Below are 26,712 nucleotides of genomic sequence, written 5' to 3' on the forward strand. Positions count from 1 at the left end.
ATATATTGTGTACCTTCTTATCATTAATCCCGTTAATCAACAGGGAGTGGAGAGAATTATGACCCCTTCATTTAAAAAAATTTTTTTATAGCTAAACACTAGGGTTTCAGGGCCAGAGAAGACGACTATAGAAGAGGCAAGCTGAGCTTTTAATGAAAAATATAAATTAGAGCAGCAATTTATAGGCCAGCTTCCAAAGCTAATAACATAGCTAAGCCCCAGATTCTGTTAAAGGCCAAAACCCAATTCTAGGTGATGGTAAGCATTTATCTTTCATCCTTCAATATCAAATAAAATAGAGCAATAAAGCCGAGAAACAGGAAAGCAATATTACAATCGTCAGTTAATTGTAGTTAGTTCATATAGTAGATAAGAGCCAATACCAAGTGCTTAAGTGTATGCCAAGGACTGAGTTCAAGCATTTTACCTATGTCACCTTACTAATTCTCACAAGCACCCCATGAAGTTGGCATTATTTCCATTTTACAAATGAGGAAAGGGAAATAGAAGGGGTTGAGTACATTTTACCCAGGGCACACATTACTAAGTGGAAGAGCTGGAATTTGAACTGGGAAAGTCTGACAGGAAATCAAACTCTCAACCACTCAAACATGGGGGAGGATTAGACCAATGCAGGTTCTACAGTGGCCTTCTAAATAGGGAGAGATGGTTAAGGAGCACGTTTTGGGAAGGCTTTCCAGGAGCCGAAAACTGTAAGAGTGAAGAGATTAGGCAGCCATGACTATAAAGTGTTATACTAAAATGGAGGCTTTTAAAAATATATATTTTTTATTGGTTTCAGAGAGGAAGCAACAGCACGAGATAGGAACATCAATGCTGAGAATCACTGATCAGCTGCCTCCTGCACGCCCCCTACTGGGGGCCGAGCCTGCAACCCGGGCATGTGCTCTTGATGGGAATCGAACCTGGGACCCTTCAGTCAGCAGGCTGAGGTTCTATCCACCGAACCAAACCAAACCATTAAGGACCTAAAATGGAGACTTTTTGCCCAACTGGCATAACTCAGTGATTGAGCATGGACCTATGAACCAGGAGATCACGGTTCGATTCCTGGTCAGGGCACAGGCCTGAGTTGCTCTCGATCCCCAGTGTGGGGCGTGCAGGAGGCAGCCAATCAAAGATTCTCTCATCACTGTTTTTTTTCTCTCTCCCTCTCCCTTTCTCTCTGAAATTAATAAAAATATATTTAAAATGAAATAAAATAAAATGGAGGCTTTTGACCAGATGATATTTTTGATATCTTAATAGGGCAATAGAACCTAAAAAGCAACCTTCACTGCTCATATTTATTTTTATAACTGGGCACCTGAAAATTGTCCTTAGTAACTTGAAATGGTAACATGTGCCCAGCCAGCCTTAAGGGATAGTGAACAACCTCCCTCCGTTACATGGGAGAGGGAGCAGAGGTAGCTGTAAGTACTTAGCATACATATTGGAGCCTTGAAAACCCCAGGAAGGATAGCACTGGTCTATAAAAAAGCTTGCATGAGTGAATGACCACTGTAGCAGCAGGCAGAGAATCACAGGATGTCAGATTGAAAGGTCTCTAAAAGCTTACCGACTTGAGGCATTCCCTTTCCAATATTCCAGTAGCATGCTGCACACACCACCATGCGGTTTCTTGCTTCTGTGCCTCTGTCCTTGTTATTTCCTGTCTGGAATACTGCTCGCCATCTTCCTTCCCTGGCTAATTACCATGAAGCTTTTTTAAAATATATATATATTTTTTATTGATTTCAGAGAGGAGGGGAGAGGTAGAGATAGAAACATCAATGATGAGAGAGTCATTGACTGGCTGCCTCCTGCACGCCCCACACTGGGGATCGAGCCCACAATCCAGGCATGTGCCCTGACCGGAATCGAACTGTGACCTCCTGGTTCATAGGTCGACGCTCAACCACTGAGCCACTCTGGCCGGGCCCATGAAGCCTTTTAATAGCCTGCAGAGGTTTCTCTTGGTAGCTGTCCTGAAGTCTTCTACTAGATTCTGAGCTCCCTGGAGGCAAAGGCCCTGTCCTCTTCATCTTCATATTAGATGCCTGGCACAGAGTAAAGTATGCAATAAATGCTTGCTGAATGGAAAGGACATGCCTGCCAAGTGAGGCATCCACCTTTCTCATGAAGATTTTTGTGGACAGATACCATATAGTCCTTTAAATCTCACACACCTAAACCTAGAAGTGGAGAATAATCCAATTATATGTATAATACAATCCAGACTGGGCTCCAGTGATGTCAGAGGTGAAGTATTTTCCCCTCCAGTTACCCTCTAGGGTAGTTAGGATCCTGAGGTTGACATTTTAGTTCTCTTACCTCTGCAGAGTAATAGGAAGTCAGAGACAAGCAGCTTTCTTTACAGTGAGCCACACAGTTTGTGGCTGGGTTGGGGCAGGAAATACTTAAGAGGCACATTCACAGTGAGCAGCGGTGTCCCAGCAGTCATTAGACTGGGCAAACTACTGCCCTTATCAACTAATTCATACACAGTATCATGAGGGAAGGAATCAGATCACACTGGAAGGACCTGTCCGGCATCCTGTTGTACAAGTACATATACACATACACACACATTAGCAGTACCATCCCAATAGGATGGAGAAAGCTTATAGCATTAGGAAGTTGAGTGTCATTTAGGCAAGCTCCATTTGAGGGCTACTGAAAGTTACAAGAGTAACAAATCAAAATAGGTAGTTTATTAATCATATTAATAACGATGGGTCAAATAATCAGGAATTAGACCAATTTGGCAAGTATGGATGAAAATGAGCCTCATAGATTTTGATATCTAAAGTATGTGAGAGTGATTCATATACACACCCATTCTGAAATCAGTATGGGAAACAATTGCAAGACCTTTGCTCATGATGAGAGTGCAAGTTAAGCTCAATAATCCAGTGGTGATTATGTCAGCTGACCATAGTAAGCAGAGAATGTCTGGTTTAATTTTTACACCTGAAGTCAAAGTTCAAGAAAGCCTGCTAAGATTTCAACTTAAACAGTTGTGAAGAAAAACAGCCAACACCCACATAAAAACAGACACACACACACAATCTACAGGCTCTGCCCCCACCTTTGCTTCCATGCCTCAGTGTGAGAATCTGGCGTGCAACACAGGCAGAAAGAATCACAAGGGATACAAAGAAAGGACACAAGGCCAGGAGGCGTCCTGGGTTTCCTGAAATCATAAGCAAAAGGGAGTTAGGTGGCAAATATAAATAATGGCCAACTCTATCAGAACCACCCATTCAGAATGGCTACCCAGACTATGCTTTCCAAAACATAACAGGAGGGGAGGATAGAAAACCCTTAAGGAGCTGCAGATGCTTCTGCCCAAGTCAGTGTACCTACTTCCGGAGAGGACCTGGGGTCAACGACCACACAACCTGGAACATGAGGTCACAGGTCTCCTCCCCTCTCTATGCCACCACAGGAGGCGGGATTCCAGACAAGAGTACACAGTTCTCAGTTGTTGTTGTTTTGTAAGCAACATTTAATTAAACTGCACGGCATCCAGGAGAAACAAATGTACCAAAGAATCCAACCTGAGACCAGATTATACATTTTAGAGGGGGTTGGAAAAAAATCAACGCTAATTGGGAGAGGGAGCACTGTAATCAGAATACAACTCCAAAATAAATCATACAATAAATTATTTTTTAAAAGAAAACTGACACACATATACACACTCACACTCTTCACACATGCATTCTAGTCTTTTATTCAGTGTTGACTGACTTCCATGCTGGTAGTGTTGGGAAATGACGAAAGATAGATGTGAGAAAAGTAGGCATGGCCCCTCTGCCATCAGTAAAATGAGATTTAAGACATGTAGGGAACCCACTGATGTTAGAAACAAGAGTAGAAAGAAGGAAACAGCAGTTATCAAGGAAGATTTTAATTGCTTCAAAGAGGGAGAGAGGAAGAAAGCACAGAAATCTAACACAAGTAAAGGCACAATGAACGTGGAGTCGAATGGAACCAAACCCTTCCTTCAGTTAAACAGTTATTATTTTCTTTTTTTGTATGTTTTGAAGGTGGTTGTAGTTTAGTTTCATTTTGATGAGTCTTGAAGGCAGAGTTGTAATGCCTTCCACTCCCTAAGTGTAGGGTGGCCCAGAAAGCTACCCTAACTACACAGCCAGGGACTGAGATTTAATAGGGAAAGAAACTACAACTGGAATGTGAAGAATTTGATCTCTGGTTGATTGTAGGTTGGGTTTCCAGAAGGACAGACAGCTCAGTGTAGTGCCATCAAAGGGCCTCAGATGTCCTATACTCCACCCCCAGAGCTTTGCAGCAGACCCTGGAGTCACCCTTCTCCCCCACTCCCATAAGCACTCAGCCTACAGATTATTTCAAGTGACCAGGAGAATTAAAACACACCGCAACCTGAGTTGCTCTGTAGCAAGTCTATTTACAATTTTCCTCACCTCTCCCTGGAGGTAAATCTGGGTTTCAAGTTGGGAAACTGTGGGGTGAGGGGGTGCCCCCAGTGCAATGGCCAGTGGCTAGTCTCTGCCTTTGCCAGCTGGGAGGACTGGGATGAATTTCTGGAGACAGCAGCTTCACATCCACTGGGTGGGGTAGCCCTCGACCCTCTCTCTGTGCACCCAGGCTGGGAAAATAATAGGGCTCTGTTGCTGGAGAAAATCCCCATGACAGAGAAAACCACACCTGGAATATCGAAATGCTTTGATCCAGGTTTGGTGACCAGAGAAGAGGGGGGAAGGAGGGCATCTAAGCTCATTTAAAAACCTGGAGGCCACTGCCCTACTTCCCAGAAAGGGCGGTAAGAAACAACTATAGTATTAAGTTTTCCCCACTAGAGAAAAACATCATGAAACCAAACCCACACAAGGGCTTTTAACACAGTTTCCTGCTTAGTTGGGCAATGTCTCCTCCTTCTGGGAGGGGAGAAGGGGGTTAATGGGACTGGGCAATAGCCTCAACATGAGACCAGCCATCTCCCTCGGAAGAGACGACATTCCCATAAGCAGATAAAAAGCCATTTAAAAGGTGAGAAGTTGTAGTGCTCTTGCAGCCAGCCCACCTTCAATCTATATTACAAGCTTTTTACAACATACAAAATAGATCAATAACTATGAGGATCACATTCCCATTCTTCAATAGTAAATATACATGATAATAAATCTGTTATTAACAGAGGGACCAAATATGGATAAGGCAAAAGACATTTAAATAAGTACTGTGTCACCAACATGCGCTGAAGAAAATGCATCCAACTAGATCTAGACTGAGGCCTTTTCCCATGAGGCCAAGAAAATGAAAATACACCAATACCCACGTGACACAGTCCAAATGCTGGGGAATCTGAGCAGCAGGTCAAGGGGAGGAAGGTATCAGCCCCAATGAAAAGCTGTGGTTTGGCTTTTACTTGTGATACTTATTTTGATGTTCTATGTTTGAGGAAAGGGGGAAAAAATACATTTCTATAACATTATACAAAAGGCATCAACTCCCATTTCAAAAATAAATGGGAAGACTTCACAGTCCAAGTTGAGTGCTGATCAGCATCTACCCTGGAACTCTGCTGCAGTAGCCACTCTTGTTCTCCCTCCATTAGTGTCCCCTCTCTCAGCTCTATTCACTTCAGGATGCCAGGGACATTGCTGGGAGGTAACTACTAACAGGTTTGAAAATAAGAATGATAATGATTAGAGAAGTGAGATGACAGACCTAATCACTGTTTGTCAATATGGTCCAGGAGATGATCAAGGATAGCAGACCCCATACAAATAACCCAAGTTGAGCCCTCTCTCTTCTGGCACTGGGAAGACTTGGGTTTCATCCGGCACCACGCACAGATCCTCAGTCTATGATCCAATAGGCTGGAAAGGTCCCTAAAATAGTTCAAACCTGTGATGTAATTTTTTAACAGACTTTCCCCAACCATTCCAAAAAATCACCTTGGCCTCATTGCTCTTACTTCAAGCTTTGAGTAGCCTCTGCAGTTGGCAGCAGCAAACCAAACACCTGTGTGTGGAGCCCAGGAGCCCTATTCTGCTGTTCTGTAACTAGGACCTGGAAGACGAAGAAACAACATATTGCTGGCTGCCAAAGAAGGTAACTGGGCTGAGAGTCATCTCACCAAAGTCTTTGTGCTTCTTGGCACAGAGGAATCTTTGACTCAGGAGCCTCCTCACTGTTCTCTACTCTGCTGTTCACCCCTGCGGTCTTGGAAAGGCAAGGATGGAGAGAAAAGAAGAGGAAGCTCCTTTTCAGTCAGTGGGCTGTGAACTCTACACAAGCTTCACCTTCCCTTCTTTGTCACCATGGCGTACCCATCAAGGGGTGTAGTTTCTAGACAGGACTGAGTGGACCCCTGTCCTTCAGGGCCAGCCAGAAAAGACTGAGGTGGACGCAAGGTCTTACATAAGACCAAGACCCCAGCCCTATCTTCCTATCTCCCACCAGAAGTTTTTGGAATTTGTGAACATGGAATGAACAAAAGTGACTTTACTCTTGAGCGCCTGGGTGGTGGTGGGAGGAAACAGCATCCCTCAGCCTCAGCACCCTGAGGAAATGGAGAGGGGGGGAGGAGGGAGAGTCCCAGAGGACTCAAATGGCTCCAGGTCCCTTTGCTGCAGAGAAACTGACTAACACTAAAAGGCTCGCCAGTTTATTTACCCTCCCTTTTTATTAGATGTTTAGTTCAACTGATTAGTATTTAGTGTTTATATCCAACTTATCTCTGGAGTGAGGGTATGGGGTAGGGTAAGAGCAAAACCAAAATACCCCCGAAAATAAAGCAGACCCATTCCCTTGTCCTTTCTCAAACTTGACCTTTAAAACAGATCACTTCTCTGCAAACTCCTTTCTTGTTTCACTAAAAATGTCCCCAACCCCCAAGTCCTGGCCATGTCAGCCTCCTAAATGATAAAATATACCCGCCAAGCTTCCCCCAAAGTGGGTAGGAGGAGGTAGGAGTACCATTCTCCGCCCTGCCCCAACAATGAGTTAATTCATCACAACAAGGCACCTTTCCCCACAAGGAAAGCAGGCGACAAGAAGCTGTTTCCTCATCTGGCTAGCAGGGATTGCTAGAGGAGGGATGGACGCAGGGTTTGAGACCCTACTGTCAATATAGAGTCCAATCACCAAGTCCAGAAGACGAGATGCATAGATGGAGGCGAGCTGGGAGGACGCTTGGAGTCTAGAGGTTGGTTGCACTGGAGAAACACGTTAGGAGTTCTCATGCAGGTTTCAGGGGAATGGGAGGGACCATCTGAGAGGAGGAGAGGGTCCATCCTTTTCCTGAGGAACAGGACCAACCCAGGCTTCACCTGAGAATGGGTGGCAGAGGTGGGGCTCCACGGGCGGCTGAAAAACATTAACAATAAAAACCACATACACAAGACTACCCACCAGATCCTGAATAACCCAAACATTCCTAAAATGAGAGACAGGCTCTATAAGCTAACCTTTAACACTGAGGGATTAGGTTTCGTTTTTGTTTTTAAAGAAAATGGAGATGAGGAGAAACAAATTTTAAGAAAATTTCTAAGAAAAGCACACTGATTCTATTTTTTATGCAATTATGAAAAAACTTTCATGACTACTCGTCTCACCTCGGTTTGTTTTGCTGGGATATACTCTCTGAAAGTGTTTATATTCTTCTGGAGCAGGAAAGTCTTCTACTGGATGGAAAGAATACTTTGACTCAAAATCATCTACAAAAGAAACAGAATATTAATTCATTTCACCCTTCTGACCCTTCTTTGTACCACTTCTGACCCTCTGTGCCACTTCTGACCCTCCCCTTTTTGGTCTCCATTCATTCTGATGTACGTGAGGGCCTGCCTTGCCCACTAAACCAAGGTTTCTAAGGACAGCAATAGCATCGCTCTATGTGCCTTGTATGCCCAGATGTGCTCAAAGGCTCTCTACATTAAGGGATTAGTCTTTGGCCTGGTTGTTTTTGTTTGTTTGTTTTGTTAATCCTCACTCGAGGATATTTTTCCATTTATTTTTAGAGAGAGTGGGAGAGGGAAAGATAGAACCATCGATGTGAGAGAAACACGTTGATTGGTTGCCTCCTGCCGGGCCCAGCCGGGGAGGAGCCTGTAATCGAGGTATGTGCCTTTGACTGGATTCGAACCCGGGACCCTTCAGTCCCCAGGTCGATGATCCATCCACTGACCCAAACCGGCTAGGGCTTGACCTGGTTTTTAAAAATATTTCCACCAAAAATCAGGCATGTAACAAGAAAGGAGCACAGCTGTTTGAATGGGAGGAGAAAAAAATATAATTCTTTAACACAGCTACCTTAGAGACTATCACCATGGGATACCAACTGAACTGAATCTACGAATTGGTAGAAATTAACCTAAAATGGGAATATTTGTCACCAACGAGTGAGAGTTCTGACCAGATAATTCCCTTTTGGCCCAGGTTACCCTCATGTAATTCTGCAACACAGTGGGGATAGCCATCTCATGGCCCCGTGCCCTCTTTCCATGGCCCCTCTATAAGAAGGCTCAAATGCTCTATGGGTGTGGCTTGATGACATTCCAAAGGACTTGAAGCAAAAACCCTGGTCCACCTAGTCAGAATACACTAGAGAGCAAGGGTAGACAAGAGTGTTAGGTCTGAAAGGGATTGTACAGATCTTCCCAGGAGTCTAATGATACCTTTGGATAACCCATGAACACAGACAATAGGGTGGTGAAGGCGAGGGGCAGGCTAGAAGGGATCAATGGGGGTTAAGGGGGACATATTTAATACTTTCAACAATAAAGATTTTAAGAATAAATAACTAAAGAAGTTAAGGAGAAGAAATACGAGTTAGAGAGGTAGGTTAAAAAAATTATCTTAGGTGGGGCCTAAGATTCATTGATAACCTTGGAAAAGTTAATCTGACACACTCCTGATTTAGTCAACCTCCTCATTTCACAGATAAGGGAGGCCCAGAGACGTGAAGCAACTTCCTTAAAGTAACACAGCTAGTTAGTGGCTTTGGATTACTAGGTAAATATTTTCTACATAGTGGGATGTTTTTTGTGTGGCAGTTTTATAACTTTCTTCAACAATCAGCAGTTAGTTCTCATGCACATTAACTGTAGATTTTTAAAAGTGGTATGTAGGTAACCAACATACAGAGACTGCTTGGTGAATCTTCATCCTCACTATGGTATGGGACATTCCTTATTCCTTTGGCCCAGACAGCTTTGTTGAGTCTGGTGTCACTGTGTACATCCGGAGTTCCCATCTCCTTCATGGCAAATTTTTGCATCTCTTCGAGTGCTTCCTGAAACTCACTTCATGGATGTGCTTGTGAATGCTGATGGTCACTAACTCTTTGATGGCAGAAGGGGCCCTCTTCTTGCCACCCTTCTTTGTGGGAGCCATTATGCCAGGCCCAAGTTGGAAAGAAAAGTTTATTTTGTTTTTAAAGGGCCAGAAAGGAGCTCTCCTTCCTAGAGGAATACTCACTTCCTGTCTGAGTAATCCTGAAGAAGATGAAGTCTCTGACTTAAAGGTAACCACAGCTAATGATCCTTAGGGAGCAAGAGAATGGCTTTAGAGTTAGCATGACACCTGCTGATTTTACTTCAATCTATCCCAAAGCAACCCATGCTTAGAATTTACAAAAGGGAAGGAACATCAATGGATAGGGATTAGAAGTCAGATGTAAAGTCAGGAGAGGAACTGCTGTGAACAACAGATATAAGTGACCATTCCCATTCTACTGGAATTAGTAAGTCACCACAGGAACTATGAGACTACAACAGCTAGCTACTCACCCAAGAAAGATCGAACAGTGGTAATAGAATCTCTGTGGCCATTCCTCAAGGGTGGAGGAGGAGGAGGTGGTGGCCCAGCTGGCGTCCTTGAGGGTGGAGGTGGGGGCTTTCCTCGGCTCAGAGGTTCTGACCCGTGTCGGTATGGTGGTGGGGGAGGGGGAGCATCCCTGGCACCATTTCGGATCATGGGTGGCGGGGGTGGAGGAGCTGCAATTAAAATCCAAAGCAGTTAGGTTTGGCTGTAGAGGCTGTGTGAGCCTCTGAGCACCATGTTAAATATCATATTCACCCTCCTCCCATCCCTGCTCTACCAAAGTTCAGAATAAATGTGTGACTCTTTTTCATTTCCCATGACAAGTCAGTTAAGAACTCTCTGTATTCTTGATTTTTGTCCTGCTTTTCCATGTCTTCCTCCACAATTCTAATTCAGGACTGTCTCATACTTAGTCTGTTCTACTACAAAAAGCCTCCCAAATGTTATTTTTGCTTCTAATCTCTTATACCAATCCATTGTGTGCACCATCAACTCACTCATCTCCCCAAACTTGGCTCAAACTTTTTCAAGAGCTTTGCAGTTCCTACATCATAAAGTTTCAAACTCTTAGCTTCCAATCCAATTGGGTTTCCCCCAATTATCCTCTTTTTTTATACAGTAACCCATTACCTCAGTGAGTCTGATCTCACCTTGTACTCTTGCTTTTTTTTTTTTGGTTAATCCTCACCCGAGGATATTTTTTTCATTGCTTTTCAGAGAGTAGAAGGGAGTGAGGTAGAGAGAGAGAAAGTGAAACACTGATGTGAGAGAGACACATCCACTGGTTGCCTCCCTCCTGCAGGCACTCGGACACAGGTATGTGCCCTTGACCTGGAATCAAACCCACAACCTTGTGGTATGTGGGCCAATGCTCTAACCATTGAGCAATGCCAGCCAGTTCTCCTCTTCCTTTCTTGATTCCTAGGCTGGGTTAAGTACCCCTCGTCTGCACTCCCACCTCTGTATCTCAACCATTCTACTATATTGTACTATACTTATTCGTTAGATGTGCCACCTCCCAGTATACTGTATGTTCATTAAAGTCAGAGCATTGTCCATTCATCTAAGTACCCAACCACAACCAAATGTACAGCAGATGGCAGGCATTCAATCAACCTTTGCTGAATACACCAAATTACATATGCTTTGCTCTCGTGACTCCTCCACAACACTCGGGAATGCCATCCCTCTCCCCTTACTACCAAACCCTAGCTCTCCTTTAAGGTTCAACTCCAGTTTCTCTTCTCAAGGCTTTCCCAAAGCAATCTACTCTATTCCGAACTCCTCCTTCTTTGGTCTCCCAAAGCACTTATAGGGATGTCACTTTTTAAAAATAAATATTTTTATTGATTTCAGAGAGGAAGGGAGAGGGAGAGAAAGATAGAAACATCAATGATGAAAAAGAATCATTGATCGGCTGCCTCCTGCACACACACACCCTCCCCCCGCCACTGGGGATCGAGCCCACAACCCGGGCATGTGCCCTGACCTGGAAACAAACCATGACCTCCTGGTTCATAGGTCGATGCCCCCCAACTCCCTTAAGGGATTTCCATATTTTTATCTCCAAGTCCTCTCTTATTCCTGCATTTGTGAACTCATTCCAATTAGACTTTTACTTTCACCTTCCCTCCACCACTCCACTAATACCCAAAAAGATCCCATGTTGTTTGGAGTCCCCCAGAATGACTCCCATATTGTTGAGACCAATGTCATCTCGGGCTTCAACTTAACTGACCTAGCTGTAGGATTGGACACAACCCTAGAAGAGGTAGATGAGATTGTGTATTCTCTTTACAAAATAGCATGAAAGCACATAGTGAGGGAGACCAGGACAGCTGTCTGGGGCTTTCTCATATCCAGGAATTTGGGCTCACTCAGTCTTGGACTTTCTCCATCACTCTTTCTTCCTTTCCCTCCTTCCTTCCTCACTAGAGGATCTTTCGCAGCTTGCCCTGCTTGGCAGTCTTCATCTCTCTGACCTCTAATCTAGGAGGGCCCCCAGGCTTAGACATCTTCTCTATACTCTCTCCCTGGGTGATCTCACTCAGCACGTTGTTTTCAATATCGTTCAAGTTTCTCTCTCTAGCCCAGACCTCTCCCCTGAACTTCTGAGTTGATAGCCAATCACCAATTATTTCCTCTTGAAAGTCTAACAGGCATCTCAAACTTGAGTTGTCCAAAACCGAGTATCTTCCCCCAAACCCGCTGTGGTCCTACCCACCTGCCCAGTTTCTTGCAATAGCTTCATAAGTGGCATCTTTTTGCCACCTTCTTCCTGCAGTCTGTTCTCAACATAAAAGCTGATATTTTTATTTTTTTAACGTATGTTTTTATTGACTTCAGAGTGAGGAAGGGAGAGGGAAGAGAGGGATAGAAATTCAATGATGAGAGAGAATAATTTATTGGCTGCCTTCTGCCCACTGGGGATCAAGCCACAACCCGGGCATGTGCCCTGACCGGGAAACAAACCATGACTGCTCCTGGTTCACAGGTCAATGCTCAACCACTGAACCACACCAGCTTGACTAAGCTGTCCTTTTAAAGGTAAATATATGCTACTTCTCTGTTCCAACCCCTCCAGTGGCTTCCAATATTAAACAAAGTAAAACCCTAAGTCTTTACAAAGTCTTACAATGTTCTCCCGTGGAAATCTAGCTTTCTGATCCTATGTTCTGCCACTCTTCCCCTCACTCATTCTAGTCCTGTCTCAAGGTCTTTGCATTTGCTGTTGTCAGTGCCTGCTTAGTTTATTCCCATACTGTCTTCAGTCTTTACCAAATTGTTGCTTTATTAGTAAGGCCTTCCCTGACCCTAACCTCATCCCCACCCCTGCAATTGGAAATATCATCACCCTACCCCACCCCAGTTTATCCTATCCCCCTTCTCTGCTTTGTATTTCTCTAAAGCACCTACATACTATGTATTTACAGACTAATATATGTATTTTAAAATATATATATATATTAATATATTTTTATTGATTTCATAGATGAAGGGAGAGGGGGAGAGAGATAGAAACATCAATGATGAGAGAGAATCATTGATTGGCTGCCTCCTGCACACCCCCTCCTGAGGATCGAGCCCACAACCCGGGCATATGCCCTTGACTGGAATTGAACCTGGGATCTTTCAGTCCGGAGGCTGACACTCTACCCATTGAGCCAAACCGGCTAGGGCTTAAATATATTTTACTAATTTATTTGACTATATCGTAGAACAGGATTTTTTTTACATTTTCTATTTATTGCTGTTTCCCTAACAATAAAGTCTGACTCATAAAAAGGCATTCAATAAACCTGTTGAATGAGTAAGTGAATTCTTATCTTCAATCACTAAAGGAGAGCTCTGGGGGAAAGAGTGAAGAGAAAAGAGAAGCTCAACTCCCAGTGTGTTAGGAAAAAGAAAGGTGTTTGCAGGCACTTACCTGCTCCCCGACTGGGAGGCTCTCGGGCTGGGGGAGGTGGCCTATTACTCTGTAAAGAAGGAGAGACTGAAGTAGGTGGAGGAGGTGCTAGGCCTCTGACAGGCCCGGGTGTCTTCCTATGCAAAGAATTGTGTCTCTGTGGCAGCTCAGGGGCCGACTCATTAGTGGGACTAGAGGGTCCATTGGGGACCCCTGGAGGCTGACGGTAAGGCGGCGGAGGAGGAGCCAGAGACTGGCCACTTGGTCCCGTTCTGATATTCACAGGGGAAGGAGGTGGTTTGACTGGGGGTGGAGCAGGAGGTCCATCTCGACTAGGGTGAAGCCTTTGTCCGGGTGTGGGTGGCAAGGGTTTCTCTCTGTTGTAGGCTGGGGTTTTGTTGCTGTGCATAGGCAGAGGTGTAGGGGGTGCGTTGGCACGCCGCCCTGGTGGTGGCGGAGGAGGGGCAGAGGAGCTGTGCTTCATGCCCGTACTGCTGGTGGTGATAGGCCGAGAGAGGTCCGGTAATGAAGGTCTCTGCATCCGGGGCAGTTCTGGGAGTGAGGCTCGGCCGCTGTCTGTATCATCTTGAGGGCGCCCACTGGCTGTAGACACTGGAGGCCTTGGGGCAGCAGCTCGAGAACTGGGAACGTGCAGGGCTGGCTTACCAGCTAGGTTCTCTACAAACAGACCAGACAGCACACTGGGTCAATAGAGCTAGAGATCTGTTGCTTAGTATCTCTAAGTCACCCAGCCTCATTTCCTTGCACAGCAGCAGGGGAAGTATTTGTATAGCACTGGGTTTTAATCTGGCCCATTAAAAAATATTGCTGATATAAGTTGAATACATTTTTATGTAATGCCTTTGCTTTAATATACTCTCTAACTCCACTTCTGCTCCCTTTCCTTCCTCCCACCTCTACCACATTCCTCAACCCCAGATGAACCACTTGGGACCAGAAGGAAATGAATGCACTTGGGAAATATTGTAAGAAAGTACTTATCAGATACCTGAAACGTCCTTAGCTCCCACAGGGCGGAGCTTCGGCACTCCTCCTTGGAAGAGACCTCCCTTGGGCTGCAGGGCACCTGCTCCGGAGCCATAACCACCACCGCTTCCTTTGGGTTCTGGAAAGCATACCAATAGAGCTGTCATTTCATATGCTCCAAGCTGGTGACCAAGTTAATCCCGAGGAGAAACTCCTCCTCTATTTGGGTTCTAATTTGCAAACAAACCAATCTTGCTTTTGCCTTTCCATTAAAAAAATAAAAGTGAAGCCTCTCTGCTCCACAGCTTTATGAAGGGACGCAAGTCTTTGCTCTGATGAAAGAAAAACGAAAGGAACAAGGAGCCAACCTCCCCTTATTTGGTTGGGCCGGAGGGATAACCTGGATAAAGACATGTTCAACAGAGTCCTTTGGGCTCTGCTCTCATAGTCTGGGATTATAAGGGGCTAATGGCCAGGAACATGGGTGTGAACAAACTCTCCAGTGGCCTTTCAGAATGGACACTTGCAGCAATTATGAAATCATCATTGGCTTCAGCTGAGCGGTTTTTAGGCCTGTAGTGGTCTCCTCAGAGAACAGCCAAGGATGTGCCCTAACAAGCATAAGCAGCACTAGTGAGAGTAGGAGATGGAAGTCTTACTGAGAATGCTTCCCAAAGGTCAAAAAGATATTCCTAAGGGACGGGAAGACACTCAAGGGACATCCCAGGAAAAAACTCGCCCACTCAAGACCCAGCAATAAAAATGACAGCCCCGCCAAGTTTCCAAATCAGTCCTAGGCTTAGACTCACTCTCAATGACGGGAGCGCTCCGATCATTAATGTTGGTCACCTTCTTCAGCTTGGTCCCTTTGCAGATGTCCTGTAAGAGGGCGCCTCGACCCCGCTGCTCATCTCTACTCAGCTTGATCTGCTCTGTGTTTCCCTAGAGGAAGAGGAATATATAAGAAGTTCACCATAAACAGTCCCCTTCATCACAAGCTTGGGATAATGCCTTAAGCCGAACTGAGGGTTCCATGAGACGCCTATCTAACTTAATCAGATATATATGCCACACCTCACGCAATGGTAATGTACATTACCATTCTTGTTAGTCCTTTTGCTCCTATTGTACCTCTTATTCAGATGTCTCTGACTGGAGGCCTGCAACTAATACTTACTGAATACCTAATGCACTAGGCTTGTGTGTTAGATGCTTTAGATGTATCAGCATCATCAAGCAAACATCTACTGAACCCCTGCTAGGCTTTAGGTATTGTGCTAAGCACGTTACTTTCATTATCTCATTTAAATGTTGAAACATGCTATGACGAACTACAACAGGAGCACAGGGATAGGCAGCAAGATAAATGGCCCAGGTCTATATAAGAAATAACAAAAAGAATAGATTATTAAATACAAGATGTTAATAACAACTGGTAATTTTGGGGGGAAAAATAAAGTTAAATACATTCCTACCTCACAGCTTATTCTCAAACAATTCTAGCTGAATTATAATATTTAAGTGTAAAAACTACAGAAGTACTATATTAAAAAATTGCTAAGGGCAGAACATTCTAAACATGACAACTAAAATACAGGAAAAGAAAAGAAAAATAAATAAATAAAAAATACAGGAAAAGATCAACAGATTTGTTTACTACAAATTACTTATTAGGAATATAAGCAAATAAACAGGTGATATACTGGAAGGAAAAATCATCTGTGACAAATGTAACATATGATAGACACAAAGATAGTGTCCTAAATCTATAGAGCATTAACATAAAAAGATGACTTAGGAATCAACAGGATAATAAACAAAGAATATGAACAACACTATGTAAAAGAAATCAAAGAACCCAGCTGGTATGGCTCCATGGTTGAGTGTCGACCTATGAACCAGGAGATCACAGCTCGATTCCCAGTCAGGGCACATGCCTGGGTTGCTGGCTCAATCCCCAGTGAGGAGCTTGCAAGAAGCAGCCGGTCAATGATTCTCTCTCATCATTGATGTTTCTATCTCTCTCTCCCTCTCCCTTCCTCTCTGAAATCAATAAAAATATATTTAAAACAAAAGAAATAAAAAAGCCAGCAAAAATGAAAAAAAAAAATCAACAACAATAAAAAAGTACAAGGTAAAACACATTATCATTATCTACCTATGACACTGGTGAAGGTTAAAATTGTAACTAAAAAGGATGCTAGCTTTGCCCTAGCCGGTTTGGCTCAGTGGACAGAATGTCAGCCTGAGGACTGAGGATCCTGGGTTCGATTCTAGTCAAGGGCACGTACCTTGGTTGCAGGTTCCCTGGCCCTGATTGAGGTGCATGCAGGAGGCAACCAAACAATGTGTCTCTCTCACAATGATGTTTCTCTGTCTCTCCCTCTCCTTTCCACTCTCTAAAAAAATCAATGGAAAAATATCCTTGGGTGAGGATTAACAAACAAACAAAAAAATGCTAGTTTTTTGAAGGCAGGAACCACAGTGAGCAATGATATACAGTGCCTGGCACCTGGCAAATGTTCAAAAAATGTGTAGTATAACTAACTGCCCAATGGTGGTCATAAGGATTCAGGGAAACAGGCACTCTTTTGTACTACCTGCAGTTAGATAAATTGGTATGATCTTTCTAGAAAGTGGTTTGTGTGTTAAACACCTTTTAAAAGTCTAGCACAGGAATTCTACTTCTAGGAAATGACTTTAAGAAAACAATTGAGCCAAAACCGGTTTGGCTCAGTGGATAGAGCGTCAGCCTGCGGACTGAAAGGTCCCAGGTTCGATTCCGGTCAAGGGCACGTATCTTGGTTGCGGGCACATCCCCAGTAGGGGGCGTGCAAGAGGCAGCTGATCGATGTTTCTCTCTCATCGATGTTTCTAACTCTCTCTCTCTCTCCATTCCTCTCTGTAAAAAAAATCAATAAAATATATTTAAAAGAAAACAATTAAGTGCACAAACATGTTAATACTATAGCAAAAACACAGTTTATAATAGCACAAAACTGAAAATAATCTAGAAGTTAAACCAAAAAGAACTATGATAACCATACAATGGGATGCCAGATAAGCTCTTAAAGAAGTAAATATCTTTTCATGATAGTAAATGTTTACCACAATCAAGTAAAAAACATTATAAAACAATATATATAGCGTGATTCCAGTGTTCTCTTCTATATTAACCTAAGAACTTATCTCATAAGGTAGTTTTTAGAAATGACAATACTTTTCAAGAGCCTAGCAGTGTCTGGTGCATAATAAAAGCTCAATGGCCTTAGCTGGTTTTGCTCAGTGGATAGAGCGTAGGCCCTTGGACTAAAGGGTCGAGGGCTCGTACCTCGGTTGTAGACTTGTTCTCAGATCCCCAGCCCTGGTCAGGGAGCATATGGGAGGCAACCAATTGATATGTCTCTCTCACATCAATGTTTCTCTCTCTGTCTCTCCCCTCCCTACCACTCTAAAAGTCAATGGAAAAATATCCTCAGGTGAGGATTAACAAAACAAAACAAAACAAAAAAGTTCAATGCATAGTAGCTAGATTTCATTTAGAAGAGAAACCCACACACAGCAAATTTCTGGAAGGATACACACTGATACTAGCAAAAGTTAACTTCTGGTAAGAATTATTTATGTTTATCTGTATTTTCTAGTTTTCCCATAATCTCCTATATAATAAAAAGCTAATATGCAAATAGACTGAATGGAGGAACAACCGAACAACCGGTCACTACGATGTGCACTGACCACCAGGGGGCGTGCGCAAAACATGGCGGGCATCAGCATCAGATGACAGAGCACGGAACATGGCGGGCATCAGCAGCGGTGGGATGGTGGAGCAGATGGCGGGGGAGGGAGGGGACAGGGGGCCAGACCAGGGGCGAGCCTCTGGTGGTTACTGAAAATTCTTTGCTCCCGTGTGCTGCAGTCCCACCGGTGTTCACACCCGCTGCTGGCCCCGATCACTTGACGCCGTCAGTGGGTGCAAGCGTCAGTGGGTGCAAGCGGTGGCTGCTGGCCCTGATCACCCCTCAAGGCTTCTCCACCTCACCCAGCTCCTGAAGGGCGATCGGGGCTGGCAGCCACTTCTCACACCTGCTGCCAGCACCAGCCCCACTTGCACCCGCAGCTGGCACCGGAGCTGCCACTCACACCCGCTGCGGGTACCCGGCTGCCACCCCGATCAGCCCTGAGGGCTTCTTCGCCTCTCCCTGCTCCACTGGTTTTAAACATCCCATTACTGACACTTTAAGTCTTCTTGCTAATACATTCCATAAACTCCTTTCTTTCTTGATGGGGTGTTAGACTTGATGGATTTGGTTTTAAAATGAACTGATTTGGAGAAGATGAAATGGTAGCAAAGAATCATCCACCAGAAATTGCTACTCCTTTTCTCAAAGATGCCAAAGAAATGATGTACTGACCTTTAAGAACTAAGTTTTAGGAGGGAAACATCAGTTCCTACTCTGATGCCACCTGTCCAAATATCCACTTAGACTGACCCAGGACAAGAAAACAAGAAGCTATTATGGTCCTCAGAAGACTTCTCAAAAATCAGAACTAATTGATAAGACTTGACTTGTTTATTCTCCATCTTCCTGCACCACAAGTCTTTGAGAGTACGGTATGGCTTATACCAGGAAGCCTTAAATATCCATTAAGGTTTTGAGATAGCTGAGTGGAAGGATTACCCACCTGATTAAAAGTGGGAGGTGGAGGAGGACCAGGAGGGGGTGGAGGGGGAGGAGGAATTGGCATCCTTGCCCAGCTCGCAGTTGGCACTGCTCTCTCTCCGTTTTAATTTGCAGCTTTAGGTCACTCATATACCTGCAAATGAAATAAAAATTCATGAGAACTTTGCCATTACAGACACTGAGTACCAAGAGAACGAGGGGAATGGGCCTGACACCAGGGAAACTAAGCACCTCATTTACTAGTTCCACTGTGATATAGTCCAGGGCTTGGCAAACTTTTTCTATAAAAGGCCAGATAATAAATATTTTAGGTTTTGTAAGGCACATACAGTCTCTGATGCCTATTATTCTTTTTGTTTTTAATAAATTTTATTTTTTTAGGTTCAAAGCAAAACTGAACAGAAAGTACAAACAGCACTCATATACCCCTGCACCCTCCCCCCGCCACCCAACACACACACAAGCCTCTCCAACTATCTACACCTTGCAGTGGTCCCTTTGTTACAATAGAATCTATATTGACACCTCATTATCACCCAACGTACATAGTTCACATTGGAGTCCCCTCCTGGTGTACATTCTATGGGTTGTGACAAATGTACAATGACAACTACCCACCACTGTAGTATCATACAGAAGAGTTTCACTGCCCTAAAATAATGTGATCTATCTATTCCTCTGGCAACCACTTATCTATTGTCTCTATAGAATTGCCTTTTCCAAAATGTCATATAGTTGGAATCATAATAGGTAGCCTTTTCAGATTGGCTTCCTTTACTTAGGCATTTAAGTTTCTTCCATGTATTTTCAGGACTGGATAGCTGATTTGTTTTTAGCGCTGAGTAATATTCCACTGTCTGGGTGTACCACAATTTATTTATCCATTCACCTACTGAAGGATATTTTGGTTGCTTCCAATTTTAGCAATTATGAATAAAGCAGCTATAAACATACTTGTGTGGACATAAGTTTTCAACTCATTTGAGTAAATACTTAGGAGCAGGATTGCTGGATCACAGGGTAATAAACTGCCCAACTGCCTTCCAAAGTGGCTGTACCATTCTGCATTCCCAAGAACAATGAAGAGAGTTCCTGCTGCTCCACATTCTTGTCAGTATTTGGTGTTGTCAGTGTTTTAGATTTTGGCCATTTTAATAGGTGTGTAGTGGATCAATGTGCCAGAAACAGAAAAGACAGAAGAATTGGTATCTAGAGAAATATGAGGCTATGCACACAGCTCAGTGTTCTAAAATTTGTTAACTTCCTGAATTCATTCATTCATGAATTCACCTACCATCCAATAAATATTTATTGAGCACCCATCAGATGCCAAAGCATCTATCTATATAATATAAGCTGGAGCGACCTTTACAGCGTAACAACCAGAACGACCGGTCACTATGATGCGCACTGACCACCAGGGGGCAGACGCTCAATGCAGGAGCTGCCCCTGGTGGTCAGTGTGCTCCCATAGGGGGAGCACCACTCAGCCAAAAGCCAGATTCACGACTGGCGAGTGCAGCAGCGGTGGCGGGAGCCTCTCCTGCCTCTGCGGCAGCACTAAGGAGCAGCGAGCCAAGCAGTAAAGAGCAGCAAGCAGGTGGGCAGTAAGGAACGAGGGTTCCCGGACTGCGAGAGGGCGCAGACTGTGCTGAGGGAAGACCCCACCCCCACCCCGTGCACAAATTTCATGCACCGGGCCTCTAGTTGTTCTGTAACAGTGGTTCTCAGCTGGGTGATTTTGTCCCCCAGGAGACATTTAGCAATGTCTGCAGACAGTTTTTTTTGTTTGTTTGTTTTTTTGCAGACAGTTTTGATTGACACCAATGAGGGATGCTACTGGCATCTAGTGAACAGAAAATAGGATGCTGCTAAACATTCTATAACACATAGGACAGCCCCCTCCCCACAACAAAGAATTATCCAGGCTAAAATGTCAATAATGCTTAGGTTGCCCAGCTAGTGTGGCTCAGTGGATGAGTGTCAATCTATAAACCAGCAGGTCATGGTTCAATTCCCAGTCAGGGCACATGCCTGGGTTGTGGGCTCGATCCCCAGTGTGGGGTGTACAGGAGGCAGCCAATCAATGTTAACAAAAGTTATACTTGTAACATTTTCTATGTTTATTGGTATTCTCTATTTTTTCCCACAGTTTTAGTACAGTAAAAATATTTTAATATCATTAACCATTTAATGAAATGATAAGCTATTCACAATGTATTAGTAATATCAGATTAGAAATCAGTAGATATATTTAAAAAAAAAAAGAGGTTGTGCTCTCATCATTGATGTTTCTATCTCTCTCTCCCACTCCCTTCCTCTCTGAAATCAATAAAAATATTTAATACTAGTAATAATGCTAAGGTGAATAAACCCTGTTCTAGAAGCTGAACAAGTTTCTACAATCTTGGGCTTACAATCTAGTGGAAGAGAGAAACAAGAAACAAATATAATCTCATTATCCCAGTTACTGATAAGTAAAACACACACACCAGAAAACCACAAAGGGAGAATGTAGGGATAAGGTGAAGTATAGTGTTCTTTTAGATAGAAGTGCAGGGAGAGGAGGCCAGAGATGAGTGGATGGCTCATCAAAGAAGTGTCTCCATGAGCAGAGCAAGCTCTATGACCATTTGAGAGAAGAGCATTCCAAAAAGAATTAACAGCAAGTGAAAAGCCACTGAGATGGGGATGAGCTTGGTGTGTTAGAGAACTAGTAAGAAGGCCAGGGTAGCTAGAATACAGTGAAAAGAGTGGCAGGAAATGAAATCTGAGGCCTTACAGGTCATCCTCCAAATCCAAAAGTAGTATCCTTCTCTATTTAACATGCCTACAATACGCCGAAGTCTAAACGAACCAACAGCTTCACACCTATAGGAAACCATAAATTCAATCAGTGATTTCATTAATCCCAGACTGCTCTTGATCTTTTGGTTTAAGCACAACTAGGGACCTATGTACCAACTGGAAGCTTTCCAGGGTTAAAAGTTACCTGATGATAATCTGCCTTCCTGTTGACCTGCCCTTCAACTTTGCTCCTGGGAAGCAGTATAGCATGGGGAGGCAGAAGCTCATTACCACAGAGGCATAATGGCATCCAGCTCCTAAGCTAAAGAACCGCAACATGGGAGAAGAGCCAGAGGTACCTAAGAGTATTCACATGCCACTCCAGGAGACGAACCAACAGCAGGAGCCAAACAGATCCCTATAATTACATGGGAACTGATGTCAACACAGAATTATGAACACTCCTCCATGTGTTCTACGGCAGAATGCAGTAGAGGGTCTCCACTAAAGCATTTTTGGTTTAAAACACAAGGAAACAGACTAGAATAACTTCCATGTTATACAAAGTTTACTACCCTCCCCACCCCCAAAGGCTTTGTATAATGTGAAAATAATCCTCAGCACTCTTCTCTCAATGGAGAAGGTGCTACCTCCCCTTGAAATTCAATTCAGTCAAACCTCTGGTGAAAAAGATTTCTATCATGATGGAATTAATTAAAATTTCAAGGTTACTCCATGAAGGGGGGTGGGGGGGGAGTCGTATTTCCAACTGCAGGCATTTTTCAATCATGGACAATTCAACTATGCAGCAAATCTGATTGATCCAACAAGTAATAAAAAATCACATACCCACTGTGAATATTTAAACTGAAAATCCTAGGACTTCTACAACTAAACCTGGATGTTTTACTCTTTAGATCAATGATTTTTCAGTTACTAGCAGCACATAACCCTGGAAGACAAAAGGAAGGAAGCCGAACAATGATATATAACTACATGATGAAATCCTTTCACATATAATTTCTCTAATAAAAACATAAGTATACATCCCAATAATGCAGCTTTTTCTCCATGACTCTTTCCTCTCGTCCCAAATTACTTTTTAAAAGCCCTAAAAATGTAAAGTCAGGAATCTACTTATTCACATACTACTTGATGTGGTAAATATTAGGTACCACAGGTTATCCCCAAATACAGGGTAACCCAGGAGCCAAATCCTCTTATCTAAAGTGATGGCAGCCCTAGCCAGTTTGGCTCAATGGATAGAGCATCGGCCTGCAGACTGAAGGGTGGATTCTGGTCAAGGGCACGTATTTTAGTTGCAGGCTTAATCCCCAGCCTCGGTTGGCCTGTGTGGGAGAAAACCAATCTATGTTTCTCTCTCACCAATGTTTCTCTCTCTCTGTGTCTCCCTTCCACTCTCTCTAAAAATCAATGAAAAAATATTCTCGGGTGAAGATTAACAACAACAACAAAATCTTTAAGTGTTAAAAAAAAAAAAAGATTCCTGGATTTGGACAGTGAAATGATGCAGAAAGTAGCTCAATGTTCATAACTAATATTTCCTCCCCACCCACACATCCCAGGAACCAGTGGATTTAGAAATGTTGGCTAAAAAATGGAGTCACACAAGGCCAAAGTTACTACCATCAGCCAGCACTTAACTAGAGAAGAGAGGAATTAATCAGATGAAGAACACACATGCTAATTTAGAAATCCAGACCAAAGCTAGACAGACTAAAACATAGTCTGAATACAAAAGCAAAATTAGGGGAAGCATAAGGAGTTTGCCTTGGAGATTTAAGATAGCAATAAATGGTTTAGAAGTACCTTCTAAAACAATTTCCAAACTTGTCTGAAGTCAACACACAACCTAAGGCATTTGTTAAAAACAAAACAAAACACAAAGAGATTCCTGTGCCCTAATCCTTGACCTTCTAAAGTCATAAGTTTCCCAGAAGGGAGAATTGATATTCAACAATTCTTGATGGTAGGGAAGTCTGGAAAATACTAAAGGAGTATTAGTAATCAACTGCACAGACACTATCTGAATAGCTATCAGCAAGAAAAGGCTAATGAGTATATTGGCTAAACATGAATATGCTGCATGAATTTTTATCATAAAACACCATTAAAATTATGCTGAGAGATATTTTTCTTAAAGACATAAACAAACCAACAAACAAAACCCACACATAAAAACAAAGAAAGTAGGAAAGGAGAAACACCAGAAAGAGAGATGTCAACAAAATTTTGAAGCTGGAAAGCAGAAGCACTAGTAATAAATAACTTTACAGAAAGAAAAATGCTAAACACTTGCAGTGGGAAGAAGCAGATTCCTATCACAGAATTTCAGAAAAGGCTCAGAAATTGGAGGCACCTAGTACCTCTGGATGGAGGAAAAGAGGAGGGGCTAGAACAGGAGAACTGGCCGAAAATCTATATAAGAAATAGATTCCTCCATCCTCTTTCCCTTGCCCATACTGCCAGGCAGAAGACTGGAGAAGTTCAATCAGAAGGCCTCGGAACCAAGGCACAAGTCACAGCTAAGGGCAGGAGTGCCAAGTTGAAAATAGGGGGATCAAATAAAAATCTACCTTTTACTCTCCTCTCCCCCATCTCTCTTTTCTGCCTTGGCTCCAAAAACACCCGCTGCTGAGCTTATACTCTCTAGGCAAGAGTGGAGGATCCTCTCTGGGGAAATTGACCCACCACCAATTCACTCTGAAGTGGCGCCCACCACTTGATGAGCCAGGGCTCCATACTCAGAACAAGCGCCTCACTTTAAAAAATGAACAGGTAGACAAGAATTACCAGGCATATGAAGAAAACCTCTGACATAGAAGTAGGAATCAAAGTAAACAAAACAGAATTTGTGACAACATACAAAAATATGTATATACAAAATTCTGAGCTTCTCAGCTTTTGGCTCAGAGGAGGCTTAGGTGCAACTTTCTTTAGTCATCCTGAGTCCGGGTTCATCCAACACAAGCCACCTCCACTATCCATGCCACTAAAGTTCCGCCCCAACAGGATCAAAGTCATATACCTGAGGTGCACTGGTGGGGAAGTTGGTGCCACGTCTGCCCTGACCCCTAAGAATGGCCCCCTGGGCCTGTCTCCAAGAAAAGATTAGTGATGACATCGCCAAAGCAACCCATGAATGGAAGGGTGTAAGGATTACAGTGAAACTGACCATTCAGAACAGACCGAGGTTGAGGAAGAGCCTTCTGCCTCTGCCCTAATCATCAAAGCCCTCAAAGAACTGCCAGGAGACAGAAGCACAAAAACATTAAGCACAGTGGAAATATTCACTTTTGATGAGATTCCCCACACTGCATGACAGATGCAGTACCAATATTTAGCTAGAAACTCCTGGAACCATTAAAGAGATCCTGGGCTATAACACTTGATTCAATGCTAATGGAAGCAGACTGCCTAATGTGACCTGAATCTCTGCCACGTGGGTGTAACCAAACAATGTTTACCACACCAGAGCTTTACCCTACACCATAGGTCAAATATCTGAGGAACTTCCAGGTCATGACCAGAATTAATTGTAAAGGTAAGCACAAAAATAGAGGGGTAAATCTTAAAATAAGTTACCTTAGATCCTTATTAGGACTTGTTTTCAAATTAATGCACTAACTAAAAAACAGAAAATAACCAATACCTGTTAGCAAACGTCTTTAGAAGTTCTAAGAAACTATTAATTAGGTTAAAAAGTGATTACAAGCCCTGGCTGATTAGGCTCAGTGGATGGAGCGTCAGCCTGCGGACTGAAGGGTCCTGGGTTCGATTCCAGTCAGGGGCACATGCCTGGGTTGCAGGCTTGATCCCAGGTGGGAGGTATGCAGGAGGCAGCCAGTCAATGATTCTCTCTCATCACTGATGTTTCTCTCTCTCTCCCCCTGTCCCTTCCTCTCTAAAATCAATAAAAATATGGTTTAAAAAAAAGGGGGAAAAAAAGGTGATTGCAAGATGAGCTGACACCTAGTTATTGATGACAAAAAAAAATTCTTCTCACTCTAGGCTAGCCAAATCTCATCATATTACTAGCCCTCAACTTCAATGTGCCATTCTTCATTAGCACACCCCAAATATCTAGCTATACATATAAAAGCCTAAGTGACTGGATGACCAGCTGATAGCTCTGACACACAATGACCACCAGGGGGCAGATGCTCAACACAGGAGCTGTCCCCTGGTAGTCAGTGCGCTCCCACAACGGGAGTGCCGCTCAGCTGACAGAAGGGCGCCAGGCGCCAGGCTCATGGCTGGTGAGTGCAGCTGCGGCAGCACAAGCCTCTCCTGCGGACACTCCCCCTGCATGCCTGAGCAGCAGCAGGCGCAGCAGGGCTGGGATGAGCGGGAGCAGCATGGCACCCAGCCTGGGCTCGGGTTCCTCCCCAGCCACCTGCCACTTTGTGCACTATGTAGTGCTGTGCGGGATCGACGTGGACAGTGGGCTGGAGCCCAATGAGTTGGCAGATAAGGCTGGGCTGCAGTGGCATGAAGGTCCCCTGATCCCTGCAGGCCAGGCCGAGGGACCCTACCGGTGCACAAATCCATGCACCGGGCCTCTAATCTATATATATAAAAGCCTAATCGACGGTTCAACCGGTAGCTATGACGCACACTGACCACCAGGGGGCTGACATTCAACACACAGGTCTGGAAACATGGAACAGACTGATGAATCTCAGAGGGAAGGGGGAGGGGAGAGGGTGGGAAGAGATTAACTGAAGATCTTATATGCATACTAGAAGCCCTGCGCCCTCTCGCAGGGGGATGTTGGAGAGCCGGTTTCAGCCGATCCCCACAGGCCAGGCCAAGGGAACCCACTGGTACACAAATCCGTGCACCGGGCCTCTAGTAAAAGTAGGAAAGTATACACCGAGAGCAGTCAGAAGTAAGGCAAATCCAGTGATGACAGTCTCCAGTATGAAAAGGCCTAAAAGAAAACTTAAACAGATGTTCCATGAAATGTTGATCCAGACTTCACATGGAGAGAAGTGTCATGCCTTG

At 43.8% G+C, this 26,712-nt stretch overlaps 1 protein-coding gene across 1 annotated transcript in view; it reads right to left on the reverse strand.

Moving 5' to 3' along the window:
- Positions 1-1,861: 1,861 nt before the first annotated feature.
- Positions 1,862-26,712, reverse strand: part of WIPF2 (WAS/WASL interacting protein family member 2) — a 32,959-nt gene continuing 8,108 nt past the window's right edge. Inside the window, exons 2-8 of the mRNA XM_079798239.1 lie at positions 18,899-19,030; positions 15,022-15,154; positions 14,235-14,351; positions 13,247-13,903; positions 9,786-9,992; positions 7,611-7,712; positions 1,862-7,362 (exon numbers count right to left, since the gene is read on the reverse strand). Of these exons, the coding sequence (XP_079654365.1) occupies positions 7,322-7,362; positions 7,611-7,712; positions 9,786-9,992; positions 13,247-13,903; positions 14,235-14,351; positions 15,022-15,154; positions 18,899-18,961 (1,320 nt within the window). The 5' untranslated portion in view covers positions 18,962-19,030 and the 3' untranslated portion in view covers positions 1,862-7,321. The remainder of the gene's footprint in view (positions 7,363-7,610; positions 7,713-9,785; positions 9,993-13,246; positions 13,904-14,234; positions 14,352-15,021; positions 15,155-18,898; positions 19,031-26,712) is intronic.

Source organism: Cnephaeus nilssonii, assembly GCF_951640355.1.
Source record: "Cnephaeus nilssonii genome assembly, chromosome: 19".
NCBI classification, from domain to species: domain Eukaryota; kingdom Metazoa; phylum Chordata; class Mammalia; order Chiroptera; family Vespertilionidae; genus Cnephaeus; species Cnephaeus nilssonii.